This window comes from Thermobia domestica, chromosome 14 (assembly GCF_964235325.1).
Source record: "Thermobia domestica chromosome 14, izTheDome1.hap1.1, whole genome shotgun sequence".
NCBI classification, from domain to species: Eukaryota; Metazoa; Arthropoda; class Insecta; order Zygentoma; family Lepismatidae; genus Thermobia; species Thermobia domestica.
Genome location: NC_137467.1, coordinates 169,909,888 through 169,924,925, shown reverse-complemented (window position 1 = coordinate 169,924,925; position 15,038 = coordinate 169,909,888). Strand labels below are relative to the sequence as shown.

Below are 15,038 nucleotides of genomic sequence, written 5' to 3'. Positions count from 1 at the left end.
CGGGGGACGAGTTCACATTGTTAATTTTCATATACCTTATTTCTTTAATTTTACCGAGTTTATTATTACTATTACTATTAATTAAAATTGATTCTTAGAATTAGAATTAGGACTTAAAATTTTCAGTTCTTCTGGAGACAAAAATCTGTTGGCTAGAACAGTAATTAATTTTATTAATTTATTTAATTAATAATTAATTCATTTAATTTATTTTATTAATTTATTTTATTTTATTAAGTAATAATTATAAATGTTGTTACATGTAGCGAAATTTATTGATTCCTTATAAAAAAAAAAAAAAAAGGGAGAGAAAATCTTCTAGCATACTTTAATCTCCGTTCGCTCTGGGCACTGAGGCTACGAGAGTTGTTTGTTCTGAACCCAGTGTTGCCAGGTCTCTAGCTCGAAAAGTCGCTACTGTGCCATCGAAATTCCGCCACGTTCCGCTACCCTGACTGAAATTCCGCTATTTTCCGCTACATTATAAAATTAAACTTTAATGGTAAAAAAAAACAAAAACAACAAAACTGCAAAATATTTCACACAATAATAAAAGGCGTGATTCTAAACGGAAAGCCATGATTTAGCGCTTCACTAAATTTCATAAATTAAAAAAAAATCAGTTTATTTCATTTAATATTATTAAAGTAGTTACGGTCAATGTTTATCATTTTTTAATTTATTTTAACGTTCTTTGTTAACATTAATATTCTGTAACATCAGTTGTAATTATAAATGTTTTTTTTCTTTTTAAAGAAAGAGGGGAAAAAGGAATGTATATGCTTTATTAATTCGTCACTGCATACAATAACAATAAAATAATTAGAATTCACACTCGACAACAAATTAAAAATTAGTGTGCAAGTAATGTTGATGCATATATCAAATATCCTATCCTTCTATATATAAACTACATGAACTGACTGACATAAGATAAAGGGGTAAGTGAATATTTTAACTTTTTAGGGGAGTAAAGATGGATGAATAAATCCTCCATGTATTTAAATTGATTTTTTTTGGTACTTGAAATTGGAATATAAACTTGAAATTCGGTATGCTTGTACGTTTTCGTTAGCGTTACCCAAGTGAATCACCAGAAATAAAAATTTCCAACTTTAGAGTGAATTTATGGAGAATTGAAAGATCTTTCCCATGTTATTTATATGGGACATCTTCAACACCCAAAAATGTTTAGTCGCTTGCGGCAGTATTGGAATGATGAAATTTATCATGATTGTAGCCTGCCGAGACTAACCCACAAGAAAATTGCCAAAAGTGAATATTTTTAATTTTTAAGGTGCCTAAAGGGAGGATAAAGAAATTCCCATGTTATTTAAATGGGCGTTTTCTTGGGATACAAATTCTTATTTTTTAGACAGTTAAAATACGCAAAGAAACTTGAAATTTGGTAGATTTGTGAGTTTAAGAGGTGCGAAGCCGTAGGCCGAGTAAACATGGGGGTCAATTGGGCGAAGCTCCCAGGTGGACTGAATTCAGGAAATTGTAAGAGCAAATGCACAAAATTCACTCTTGATGCAAAGGCTGATACATAAGAGACGCGAGGTCGTAGGTCGAGCAAACGCGGGGGTCTGGGAGCGGAGCCCCAGCTAGCCAAAGGCTAGTAAAATTTACATACTTTATTAGAAATGAAATGAAATTTTTGAGTTTTACGTCCCACGGTTATGCCGGTTAGGCTAAAGGAGACGGTGATGATGAGTAATGAATGAAATGGTGGAATGAAGAAAGTGGGAGGAAACGGGAGAACCCCGAGAAAACCCACGCACACGGTGTTTATACTTTATTAGAAATAGAATATGCTTCATTAGAATCACTTTCAAGGAAAAAAAGTATTTTTTTTTCGTTAATGCTAATTTTTAAAAAAAAATTTCTTTCCTCAACTAATTACTATAAAATCCTAACTGTATATACAATTCTATACTTTTGTCTCAACAGTACTTCTACCTTACAAGTGGACAAAGGCGCCGACTTGAAGAAAATATTGGGGGAGGGGCAAACAATGAATAAATATATAATCATATTCAGCCGTTTTCTACCAACTGCTGGATAAAGGTCCCTTCCCTCCACATCTCGGTCTGCTGTATCCGCTCCGTTGCTAAATTCATGACCTATGTCAAATTTGTGTAAACGCATTAAAACAAATTCAAGTTCAACTTCTGGGAACTTCACTGCACCACATTGATCTTCACTTCTCATATCAGTGTTACCATAGTGTTGGTTGAAGCTTCAGTGCTCTATTAACCCTTTTAGGATTTTTGGTAACTTTTGTTACCATGGCGCACTATTGTCTTTGACCTCTTATTTAGGTTCTATAATAGGTACTTAAGCCGTTCTTTTATTAGTCTAGTCAAGGATAGACCAAAGAACACCCCAGATGCATTTTGGAACCGGATGGTCAACTTGGCTGCGCCAAGTGGGGGCGGAAGGGCGTGACTTTTTACTTTTTCTTAAGGCAAATTTCAAAAATTTTTCACGCCTTTAGTTTTCACGATATCAGATTGGAATTGTATGTACCTTTGGATATTTCTCAATTTTTTTTTTGAGATCTCTACGTGAAGTTGAGTCCGGGCACGAGGGGCGCAAATGTTCCGAGGGGCTGATTTTTTTCAGTAAAATTTCAGTTTTCCCGATTTTTCCGGTTCAGTAATACGATACTTACATGTGGGTGGCACAGTTGGAAAGGGCTTGTTATACTAAAGAAAATAACGTTTAAGCCATAACTCTAAGCTAAATAGTATTGGCGCAGAAAATTTTTATAATAAGTATATACGTATGGGTGTGTATAAAAAGAGAGCCTAAATTCAGACTTTCAACAGTTTTTCTGCCCTTTGCTTTTAAGATACAAGATTGAAATTTTGCACACGTATTATGTATATAACAGGGGTGCCCAGAAGGGGGGGCTATGACGCAAACTGCGTCATTGAAATATTGGGGGGGTTAAAAATCTATATAAATATGTTTGATGGGGGGGTAAAATTAATCGAAAAGAAGATTTTTTCATGGAAGAACACCTATGGATAGACAATTCGGGGGGGGGGGGGTGCGTCATGGACATAAGGGGTGGTGGGCACCACTGTATATAAAATGCATTATTAGAAAAAAAATCAGATCCCTACGTCAACCCAGGCCTAGGCCAGAGGGGTAAAATATTTTGGTTGGATTTGCAAAAATTCTTCCGAGTTGTTCCCTAATTATCTGGTTCAGGTGTATGATACGGACATGTGATTGATAACGTTGGAAAGGGCTTATTATACTGAAGAAAATGGCGTTTGAACCATGACTCTATGCTAAATAGGAATGACGCAGTACATTTTTTAAATATTTTATACCTAGGTATATATATTTATATACATATATAAAAAGATGGGTCACCTTCAGATTTTCAAAATTTTCTCCCGACCTCAGTTTTCAATATACAAGAACGAAATTTTGCACACGTATTATGTACATAACAAGATATTTTTCTAAAAAAATATTCAAATCCCTACGTGAACCCAGGCCCGGGTCAGAGGGGCACCAAAATTTCGATTTTTTTCGAAAAAACTGATTTTTTCTAGTTTTCTTGTTTCTGGTGTATAATACGGATAAGAGAGTGGTACCGTTGGAAAGTATGATCTATCCTGAGAAAAGCGAGGCATGAACCACGATCCTACGATAAATAGTAAGGAAGCAGTAGCTGTTTGAGTAAAATTCTAAAATTTACCTCAAAAAGTGGAAATCCTAAAAGGGTTAAACGCCGATTTGAAAACGGTGCTTTTTATCGAATAAGAAGGCTGTTCCTAATATTGGATTAAAGGCACGACGTAATTTACGACAGAAATTCTTGCTCGTTTTTGATAATTCTTCCTCAACTGGATTATATTGGGGGGGGGGGGGAAGCGAGGACCCCACCTTTAAATATTGGGGGGACAAAAGTGCCCTGCCCCCCAAAGTCGGCGCCTATGCAAGTGGACCCTCTCTTCCCAAAACCATACTCTGATTAAGGCCTGGACAAGCACTAAATGCGCAAGATGGATTACGTCAAACAGCTAAAAACAGCTAATCCTCAATATCAGAGCCATCATCTACATTTACACTAGATTGATGAGTCGGCACATCCTGTTCGTTAGAACTATACATGAATTGATTAGATTTACCACATGTTTGTTGATGATCTAAGTCAGATAACACTGCTTTATGTGCTTTGAATTCAGTTTTATTCTTAATAGAGCGCTTAATGTTTCAGTAGACAAATGGTTTCTTTTCTTAGTTTTTATGTCACTGACTGCTATTGAGAATACCCTTTCTACATCTGGATTTCCATGAGGTAATGCAAGTAAATTCAGAGCAATAATTTCTATGTTCTGAGAAATAGACTCGTCAGTAATGCTTTTTAAAATTTTGTACTTTCCCCTCTACAAAACTATATTAAGCATTTTAGAAAGAAAGAAATGTTTTCTAATCTAATTTGTTCACTTCATTCAAGGTATGGGTGAAAATTGGGAGTTTTGAGATAGGTTTTGAAAAGTCGCTACATTTTCCGTATTTTTCGTCCGTCGCCGCTTCGTCGCCAGGACAACGAAAAGTCGCTACGCGTAGCGGAATTCCGCTACGGTTGGCAACACTGTCTGAACCACAGCTGTTACGTGACAGTTGTATCTGTGTTCGTAAGTAGCCACGCCCCTTAAAGGACTCGTGCGTGCTTCGCGCGATGACGTAAGCTCCTTCCTAGCTGCCCGGCTGCTACGAATGCCTCATTGCAGGCAGCAGTGATGCCAATTGAAGGGAAATTTCCCTTGGCGCAGGGAAATTTTGAGTAAATTTTGGAGAAAAGGGAAAGAGGGAAATTGCTTGTAATCTCTCAATATTGCAGGGAAATTTGAACCTCTCTTCAGTCATTTATAGATTGATTGTATTTACGTATCTGATTAATCTCATTAAAATTCAGTATAAATTCAGCATCCTATTTGTTCCAAACATAATCCGTTGCACATATTTCACATAAATTCTCACAAGTTATCTTTCTTTGCATTCGTTAATATTTATCAACATTACACATCGATCAACATATTCAGTTAAATTCGAAACATTACAACAATGCTTATTTAAAATCAATCTTTTATCAAAATTAATCTTCCCATTGTTGAATTAAATGCAATGCAATAGGATGAAATATTTATCAATTAAATTATCATTCCAACTATTATAATAGTTTGTTTTGGATTCGTGTTCGGGACGTGTCGTGAATGTAAATATGTATATATGGGCGAATACTGGGTCATTAGTGTATGTGTGTGTGTGTGTGTGTGTGTAAGTTTACAAATTTTCTGGTGACTGTGCGCACAGAATTATAAATTCTTAAGAATTCCGCATCTCTAAACTTTGATTTAGTTTGTATTGTGCTTACGAACATTCCTCGTATACAGCCAGACAGTAGCAGCTAGAGTTTTCTTTGTAACCGTTCGTATTCGTTTCAGTAAATATGGGAGTGCTGTTCTTAAGTAAGTACATACCAAATATATACTTAATATTTTCTTTGTATCTTAGGTTACATTAATATTAAAATCTATAATGGTATCTAGGATAAAATTTAATTTACATAATATTTATTTTATATCTTTTATAATTTATTTAGATTGTCCGTTCTGACCGAGGTATTTATAGTTTTTTTCCTCAGTCACACCCGGCAAATGCAGAGATTGCACCTTTAACATAAGTCCTGACCTACACCTTTCCATATCTTTTCCCCTCCTCTATCGCGACGTTTTAGATACCTAAACAACAAATCAAGTTTAAATCCTGCATAAGCTCTCAAAGGGAGGCTGTCAGGTATCTGCTTGTATGTGGGTATAAGATTGGGTCGAGGGGGTGGAAGCGAAAACGATTTAAAAATACGTTTACTAAATACAGTATAAACGGTTTGGATGAAGGGAAATTTTGTCCGGAAAAGGGAAATTCTAAAGCTAGTGAAAGGAAAACAGCTCTGAAGGAATTGGCATCACTGGCAGGCAGTGTAAAACAGGTAATTATTCAGGGAAGGTACGGAATCACGGTTTTGAGTCAAAATGAACGTTCGTAACATACAATTCTTGTTGAAACATGTTTAAGAAAGAAAAAAAAAAAAAAAAACGAAAAGTAATATTGTAGTCACTAATACAGTTATCATTATAATACTATTAACGTTTATTCACGACTCAAAACTACTGGTTTTGTGGCTGTTAAAGTATATATATATATATATATATATATATATATATATATAAAAGGGTTTATCTGGGAGTCGTCACCAACGTTAGTTCGTAAATGTTTGCTCTAAATTTCAAAGCGATTATTATGGAGTGGGAAAGTACCTTTCTGCTTGTCTATATTGGTTGTTTAATCCACTAAAAGGCTTATTTAAAAACTTGTACTATTTATTACTGAGAAATTAAATTCATGGTTATACATTGTGTGCGAGAGGTGACTGGTTACGTCTTGCGTTTGCATGTTAAGAGTCCTGGTTCAATCCCGTTAATTACTATTGAATATCAGTCCCAGAATAAGTGATAGCACGTAAATAGAAAGTTTTATATATACATATATATATATATATATATATATATATATATATATATATATATATATATATATATATATATATATAATTGAAAGACTAATTTAGGGCTATTTGGTTACTATGAATGGAGACTGGTAACGTACTGGGTGTGATATGTAGGGTACTGGATGCGATTACATTTAGCCAGTTAATGGAACCTCTTGAATTATACGTATGTCTATGCATATATTTAAATCTTCTAAAATACTAGGTAAAAGTACTAGGTACTAATAATATATCTAGACTTTCAATTTGGTAAATAGCTATTTAACAGAATATAAAATTAATTACCGGTACTGAATTGGTGAGCATTCCACATCGCGTACTTCTGCTTGGAGGAAAATAAGTACCATATATATATATTTCTGAGCCGTAGGCTCGCCTTGTAAAATACTAACTTAAACCGAAATATTATCGAGCATTCTCGATTGGGCTCGACTGTTCAGATATTGCCTTAGCTGGCCATGTATATTTTCTTCTCGGTTACTAACAAAAATCAGGCAGCCACAGACGCTAATTGAAATAAAATATTGTTATTGTTATTTTTAACAAATTGTTTGATTTCTCTGGGATTGCGGTATATACACATATTTCCCGGTATTACTTCTAGTTCTTTTTTGAACTTAATGTCTTTATGACATTACTTTGGGTAATACATACAGCTAACTGAATCATCATTCTTTTATTTCACAATGATCATCAAGCACAAAATGGAACATACGATTGGTTCTAAGGGCAGTTTTGGTCGTTTATTTTTGTCCCGTTCTTTACCATGTCTAGATCCCAGCTTGTTAGGTGAGAACGTTTATTTATTAGTACAGCGAAATGTGTTGATTTAGCCGATGACCTAGATTAGCCATCGTTACGCATGTGTATTGAGTCGTTTTGAACCCTAGTGTCTATAAAAATACGACCTTAAGTTTTTTTATTGCCCTCAATACTAAGCTAACAGGGGTACTTTGCTATTTTTTTTTTTTTTTTTTTTTTTTTTTTAAGTAATCTTTTCCTCTGTTGACAGAAGAAGTAAGCCGATTGTTCGGTGTACACGTTTGCATTTTGGAGAACATGCACAACAATATTATTAAAACAAAACATTTGTAAATCCAACTTTTAAAACATTACTTACCTTTTACCTTAAGATGATATTGTTTCTCAGTTGAAAACTCATTTGTGTTAAGGTCTGCAACTCGACATGCGTACTCGCCTGAAGCTTTATTGGTAATATTCTTAAACAGAAGAGTATTTTCATAGGAAAATTTTGTTTGCTTTCTAATTACACTGACACCTGTGAATAAAGAAAAGCACAAATGTATTACTTACTTACAGACAGTAATTGATACATCTCTAATATAAGATAAGTGAAGCGTATCTTGTTGATTGCATCTGTAAGTTCTTTCCTGTATGATTTTGATCTTATTACTCTCTGACTTTTAGTCACCAGGTTAAGTTACTCACATGAAGATGGAATCACTTTATAAACGCATTTTGGATTTTTGCCTTTATATAATAAAAATATCGACCGAATAAGTGATCTAAAACGCACAGGAAAACTCTTTCAGTTGAAATCAATGAAGTAAGTGTTTCACTCTCTCTAGTAATTAAAGTGGTTCCGCGTAGCATAGTCTCTAACACACTCTGCTTTGCTGCGAGCGGTCCCAGGTTTGATTCCCGTTCGAGATATTCGGTCCAAAGAGCGTAACAGCTTTCTGAGGCCAGTCATCCTGATTGAGGTTTTCCTCATTCACACCAGGCAAATGCCGGGATGGTGCCTAACATACTGGTCTCAGACCGCTTCCTTCCTTCCCCACTTCCCTGGATAATAGGCTCGCCAAGAGACGTCATACCTCAAATGTGACGAGTTTAAGGCCACAGAAATATGTATAAATAAATAAATCTTTAACAATTAAAAATACTATAATAGATTAAATTCTAATAAAAAATTACTTAACATATTGTAACAACATATTGAAAACTATAAAGTTATGTTCTAAAATTATTCACATGTAAGAGGGCAATAACTCAAATAATAATAATAGTTTTTAAAAATAAGACGATTTGAAATCACAAACTTACAAAAATTTCATTGTTAGTTATGGCAAAATATTGATATTCAATTTCAACACAAAATTCTACACTTGGCAAATCACTGTCCTTTCAGCTTTCTAAAAAATGCGTTGGTAATGGCACCTTTTCAATATCAGACACGTAAAAAGTTAATGTCATACTAAAAGAACCATAGCAAATATATACATATTCGAGCCGAGTCGTAAAAATTTGAGTTAAAAATTTCTGTTTGCTAAGTACGCTGTTGTAATCAGAATCTAATTCCCTACTAACTGTTGTAATTTTCATATATAATATAGATCGTCTGATAAAAAAAAAAAAAAAAGTTAAATGCTTTGTTTCGTTTTATATGAAACAGTATAAGACTAAATTATTTAATACTTAAAATGTATAACATAAATACATGTAGTAAACTTGCCTATAGTTATTAGCAACTAGCTAAATTATAATTAATTTAATTATGCTATCCACTACGTAAGAAGTTTATGCATTATACATGAGTTTGATAATGAGTGCAGAAGAGGACTCAAGATAATGATGATGATTTTGAGTATAAAGTCCCTTTCAGCAGCGAGGCTATATGAAACGGGGACCTACAACTTAACGTGGAATCCGAACCACATGAGCTCCCACCGAGAAAAGAACCCGGGTCTCCCATGTTAAAAACATATACGCTAATCGCTTAGCCACGAGGGAACTCAATAGGACTCTTAAAATAGTGATCTTAATGGGGATAAATCCTACACAATTGTTGGAACAGAAAGTGATTATTTATGCTGTGGCCAGGAATGTTTTGTAAATGTTGTTTGTGTCTAATGTAGTTTATAACAAGTTGTTATTGATATATATAGCTTTTAGCATCTATGGTCTGTTGTGAGACATATTTATTAATGATGTCTAAATTTATATCTAAGTTTTCATGTATATTGGAAATCACAAGTCATATTTAAATTAGGGATGGGCAAAACCAGTTTCTAGAAAAACAGAAACCCAAAAAACTGACATTTCGGTTTTTCACCGAAACCGTTTTCGGTTTTCTGCAAACCCGGTTCGTTGGTTTTTTTTTTCACCGAAACCGGTTTTGGTGAAAACTATTGGAAAACACAAAACTATTTGTGTGGAAACGGGATCGATTTCCAGAAAATGACAATGGCAATATTCTGGTCAGAAAGAGAATCAATTTTGAAAGAACACGGAATTGGTTTTGAAGAAAACTGAAACCGGATCCGGTGAAAAACTCGAAGCGGTTTTGCAGAAAACCTTATTACCGGTTTTGATGAAAAGCGAGCTGGTTTCGGTGAAAACTTTTTTAAAATTTTTAAAAACTGGTTTCGGTTTTCTTAATATCCGAAAACCGGTTTTTGTGCCCACCACTAACTTAAATATACAATTCATTCACATTTTGATAATGATTTATAAATAATCTAAGAGTGTTTGGATTCATTTCATATTTATCTGTAACAATGTTTAGGTGTCTTAGTCCCATCCATTAAGTCTATCTTATATAAAGAAGAGATATCTGCTTCGTTTTAATATATCACTAATGAAGATTTAAAGTGCACTTTAAGTACAAAAGAATATATGAATCTTAACCCAGGGCCGTGCCGTGGAAAATCAGCGCCCGGGACGAGAGTATACGACAGCGCCCGCATACATATATTCCAAGCAATTTTTCCTATCTTTTCCCCTTTTTCTCCCTAATTTTTCACCCCCTTACTTCGGCGCCTGGGGCTGTCATCCCGCTCGCCCCATCCCCCACGGCACGGCCCTGTCTTAAGCTGAAAACTTACGAGCAAATTACAGATGTAATGTTATTCGTTTAATCGCTTTCAACAGCGAATTTTTAATGTGCAGTTTCAAGAAGTAGTAGTTTAATCCTACAATTAAAACCAAATACATTCAGAAATTTGTTTTGATAATGTTAGGTTCTGTACGATGCACAATGTCAAGGGCGCCCATCAGGGAAGGGGGCAAGGTGGGGCGCTTGCCCCCTCCTCTTAGAGGAAATTGTACTTGGGAATATCGAAAACCCAATAGAATTTTTACATTAGTTACAACAAAATTTGAAACTATATTTGAAAAGTCGCTTATACTTGCCCCCCTTGGAAACCACAACATGGGCGCCCTTGCACAATGTTATTGCAAAAACTCTTTTGAAAATATGTTGGATTGATAGGGTATATTTTTTTGACATCCTGTGAACTATTTTTTAAATAACATTATTATTTAATTTTAATAACTGTATGGTAAAACTATTTTCATTATTACAAACTAAATACAACTATTATTTAAAAAGTAGTTCACAGGATTCGAAGACAACATGATACGTAATCAAATACAGTTGAGTTCGTTCCTCTAGTCGCTGCCTTAACTTAGATTTTGGGGAATTGTTATTCTGGCAACACTGTAATTTCTATGAATGGTAACTCTGAAAATTCTTCAGGTTCATATTTTCTGTTGTAGAATAACATTATCTATGATTATGGTAAGTTGCATTTCATTATCTCCTTTCACTTATGAGAAACAAGCAAAAGAAAAATGATAAATTTTGTATTATTTTTAGTATGTCAGGCTCTTAATAAGAAGAAATAAAAAAATTAAAGGTAAGTATAACAAAAGGTAAACCAGGTAATTGTACAACCATAACTCTTACCCAAGAAGCCCTAAAGAAACTGATGTTTTCTTTCTTGTTAAGCTTTAAAAAAAACACCCCGAAAACAAAAATGAATAAAATGCCAGAAATATATATGTTACAATTCAATATTTAGAGGATCTTAATTCACCATAACACACAAAAAAGATAAAAATAATAACATAACTTACCTGTTTTGTTTCTATTAAGTATTTCATAATTTGGCAATTTGAACCAAGAGATTTCGTCTGTATAGTTATAAATTGAGGCACGGCATATTAATTCGATATCATCTCCTTCGTATGTTGTTGGTGGTTCTTTAATTCCGAAACCGTCAGGAATATCTGCAATTATTATAAAAACAGTATTTAAAATTAGAAAATAGATTTAACACTACAGTAATGTCAGCAACAGTAATGTCAAACACTATAAAATTAAAATATTGTAAAACTTAGGGAAAAAATCAATGAAAACTATGGGTCTTTTAATTTAATTTTTTGTGTATCAGTTACTTCTACGCAGGACATACGCACATACATGTGTGCCAGATCTACAGTTACTATTGTGGAACTGTTTTTAAAGTTTTTGATATAAGCCGCAAAAAAAATCCTTGCAAAATATCTATTTCATATGTTTTTGAGGGAAAAGAATTATTAACACAGCCACACACAAAAAATAAAGGTCTGCCCATCGGACCCCAGGGTATCGAGTCGATATATTTTGTTACACAGAATTCAAATTTCGAAACCCCAGGAAGATCGATCGTGTCACTTTTTTATATGGGCAAAAAACTAGTGATTTTGGGTAGGGAATATACATGTAACACAACCATACAAAAAAATGGTCTGTGCATCAGACCCCAGGATATGGATTCAATGTATTTTGTTATACAGAATCCAAATTTTGAAACCCCAGGACGATCCATCGTGTCAATTTTTTTTATGGGCAAAAAACTAGTGATTTTGGGTAGGGAATATACATGTAACACAACCATACAAAAAATGTTCTGTACAGCAGACCCCAGGATATGGATTCAATGTATTTTGTTATACAGAATCCAAATTTTGAAACCCCAGGACGATCCATCGTGTCAATTTTTTATGCCCAAAAAACTAGTGATTTTGGGTAGGGAATATACATGTAACACAACCATACAAAAAATGTTCTGTGCAGCAGACCCCAGGATATAGATTCAATGTATTTTGTTATACAGAATCCAAATTTTGAAACCCCAGGACGATCCATCGTGTCAATTTTTTTATGGGCAAAAAACTAGTGATTTTGGGTAGGGAATACATATGTAACACAACCATACAAAAAATGTTCTGTGCAGCAGACCCCAGGATTTGGATTCAATGTATTTTGTTATACAGAATCCAAATTTTGAAACCCCAGGAAGATCGATCGTGTCAATTTTTTAATGGGCAAAAAACTAGTGATTTTGGGTAGGGAATATAGATGTAACACAACCATACAAAAAAATGTTCTGTGCAGCAGACCCTAGGATATAGATTCAATGTATTTTGTTATACAGAATCCAAATTTTGAAACCCCAGGACGATCCATCGTGTCAATTTTTTTTATGGGCAAAAAACTAGTGATTTTGGGTAGGGAATACACATGTAACACAACCATACAAAAAATGTTCTGTGCAGCAGACCCTAGGATATAGATTCAATGTATTTTGTTATACAGAATCCAAATTTTGAAACCCCAGGACGATCCATCGTGTCAATTTTTTAATGGGCAAAAAATTAGTGATTTTGGGTAGGGAATACACATGTAACGCAACCATACAAAAAAATGTTCTGTGCAGCAAACCCTAGGATATAGATTCAATGTATTTTGTTATACAGAATCCAAATTTTGAAACCCCAGGACGATCCATCGTGTCAATTTTTTTATGGGCAAAAAACTAGTGATTTTGGGTAGGGAATATACATGTAACACAACCATACAAAAAATGTTCTGTGCAGCAAACCCTAGGATATAGATTCAATGTATTTTGTTATACAGAATCCAAATTTTGAAACCCCAGGACGATCCATCGTGTCAATTTTTTTATGGGCAAAAAACTAGTGATTTTGGGTAGGGAATATACATGTAACACAACCATACAAAAAATGTTCTGTGCAGCAGACCCCAGGATATAGATTCAATGTATTTTGTTATACAGAATCCAAATTTTGAAACCCCAGGACGATCCATCGTGTCAATTTTTTTATGGGCAAAAAACTAGTGATTTTGGGTAGGGAATACATATGTAACACAACCATACAAAAAATGTTCTGTGCAGCAGACCCCAGGATTTGGATTCAATGTATTTTGTTATACAGAATCCAAATTTTGAAACCCCAGGAAGATCGATCGTGTCACTTTTTTTATGGGCAAAAAACTAGTGATTTTGGGTAGGGAATATACATGTAACACAACCATACAAAAAATGTTCTGTGCAGCAGACCCCAGGATATAGATTCAATGTATTTTGTTATACAGAATCCAAATTTTGAAACCCCAGGAAGATCGATCGTGTCACTTTTTTTTATGGGCAAAAAACTAGAGATTTTGGGTAGGGAATACACATGTAACACAACCATACAAAAAATGTTCTGTGCAGCAGACCGTAGGATATAGATTCAATGTATTTTGTTATACAGAATCCAAATTTTGAAACCCCAGGACGATCCATCGTGTCAATTTTTTAATGGGCAAAAAATTAGTGATTTTGGGTAGGGAATACACATGTAACGCAACCATACAAAAAAATGTTCTGTGCAGCAAACCCTAGGATATAGATTCAATGTATTTTGTTATACACAATCCAAATTTTGAAACCCCAGGACGATCCATCGTGTCAATTTTTTTATGGGCAAAAAACTAGTGATTTTGGGTAGGGAATATACATGTAACACAACCATACAAAACAATGTTCTCTGCAGCAGAGTTCAGGATGTGGGTTCAAAGTATTTTGTTATACAGAATCCAAATTTTGAAACCCCAGGACGATCCATCGTGTCCATTTTTTTATGAGCGAAAAACTGGATAAAAAATATACACGTAATACAGCTATACAAAAAGAAGGTTCAATGCAATAGATCGCAGGGTATGGATTATATGTATTATGTTACACTGAATCCAAATTTCACCCCAGGACGATAAACCTCGTTAATTTTGCTTTATGGGCGAAACACTTGAGCGATTTTGGACAAGGACGCACGTTTTTCGACCATAAAACAAAATTAACGAGGTCTATCGTCCTGGGGTTTCAAAATTTGGATTCTTATAACAAAATACATCGCCCTGAGGTCCACTACACGGAACTTTTATTTTTTTTGTGTGTGGTTGTGTAATTGTTAAAAAAGAAATTGTAACGATTAAAAAATTAATCATTAACCCCTAGAAATTTTAATTGATTAAAGGTTAGAAAAACTGTTAATTGGTCAATATAATCGTTAAAAAAAATGTAGTAATTACAAACCTGGTCATTTTATGTCATACCGCTTTATAGTTCGTGATCTCAATCTACGATATTTATCTATGACATTTACGATCACAGTACGCAACTTTTTCCGTGCCACTCTATGCCTTCTGGTATTTGTAATCTCAATCCGTGCTATGTCTATTATATTTGTAATACCAAACCATACCTGATCTTTATAATATTTCAGTCTGATATTTCTCATAGGACTTTACTGTATGAAATATTTTATCTGTTACATTAGTTTATGAAATTTATCACTTCATTCTACA

At 34.2% G+C, this 15,038-nt stretch overlaps 1 protein-coding gene across 2 annotated transcripts in view; it reads right to left on the bottom strand.

The window, feature by feature from the left end:
- The window catches only part of LOC145670459 (vascular endothelial growth factor receptor 1-like), a 246,967-nt gene that overhangs the window by 34,386 nt on the left and 197,543 nt on the right, over positions 1-15,038 (bottom strand). For both annotated transcript variants that reach the window (XM_081739167.1, XM_081739166.1), the window contains exons 11-12: positions 11,480-11,632; positions 7,719-7,877 (exon numbers count right to left, since the gene is read on the bottom strand). In XM_081739167.1, coding sequence (XP_081595293.1) covers positions 7,719-7,877; positions 11,480-11,632 — 312 coding nt within the window. The remainder of the gene's footprint in view (positions 1-7,718; positions 7,878-11,479; positions 11,633-15,038) is intronic.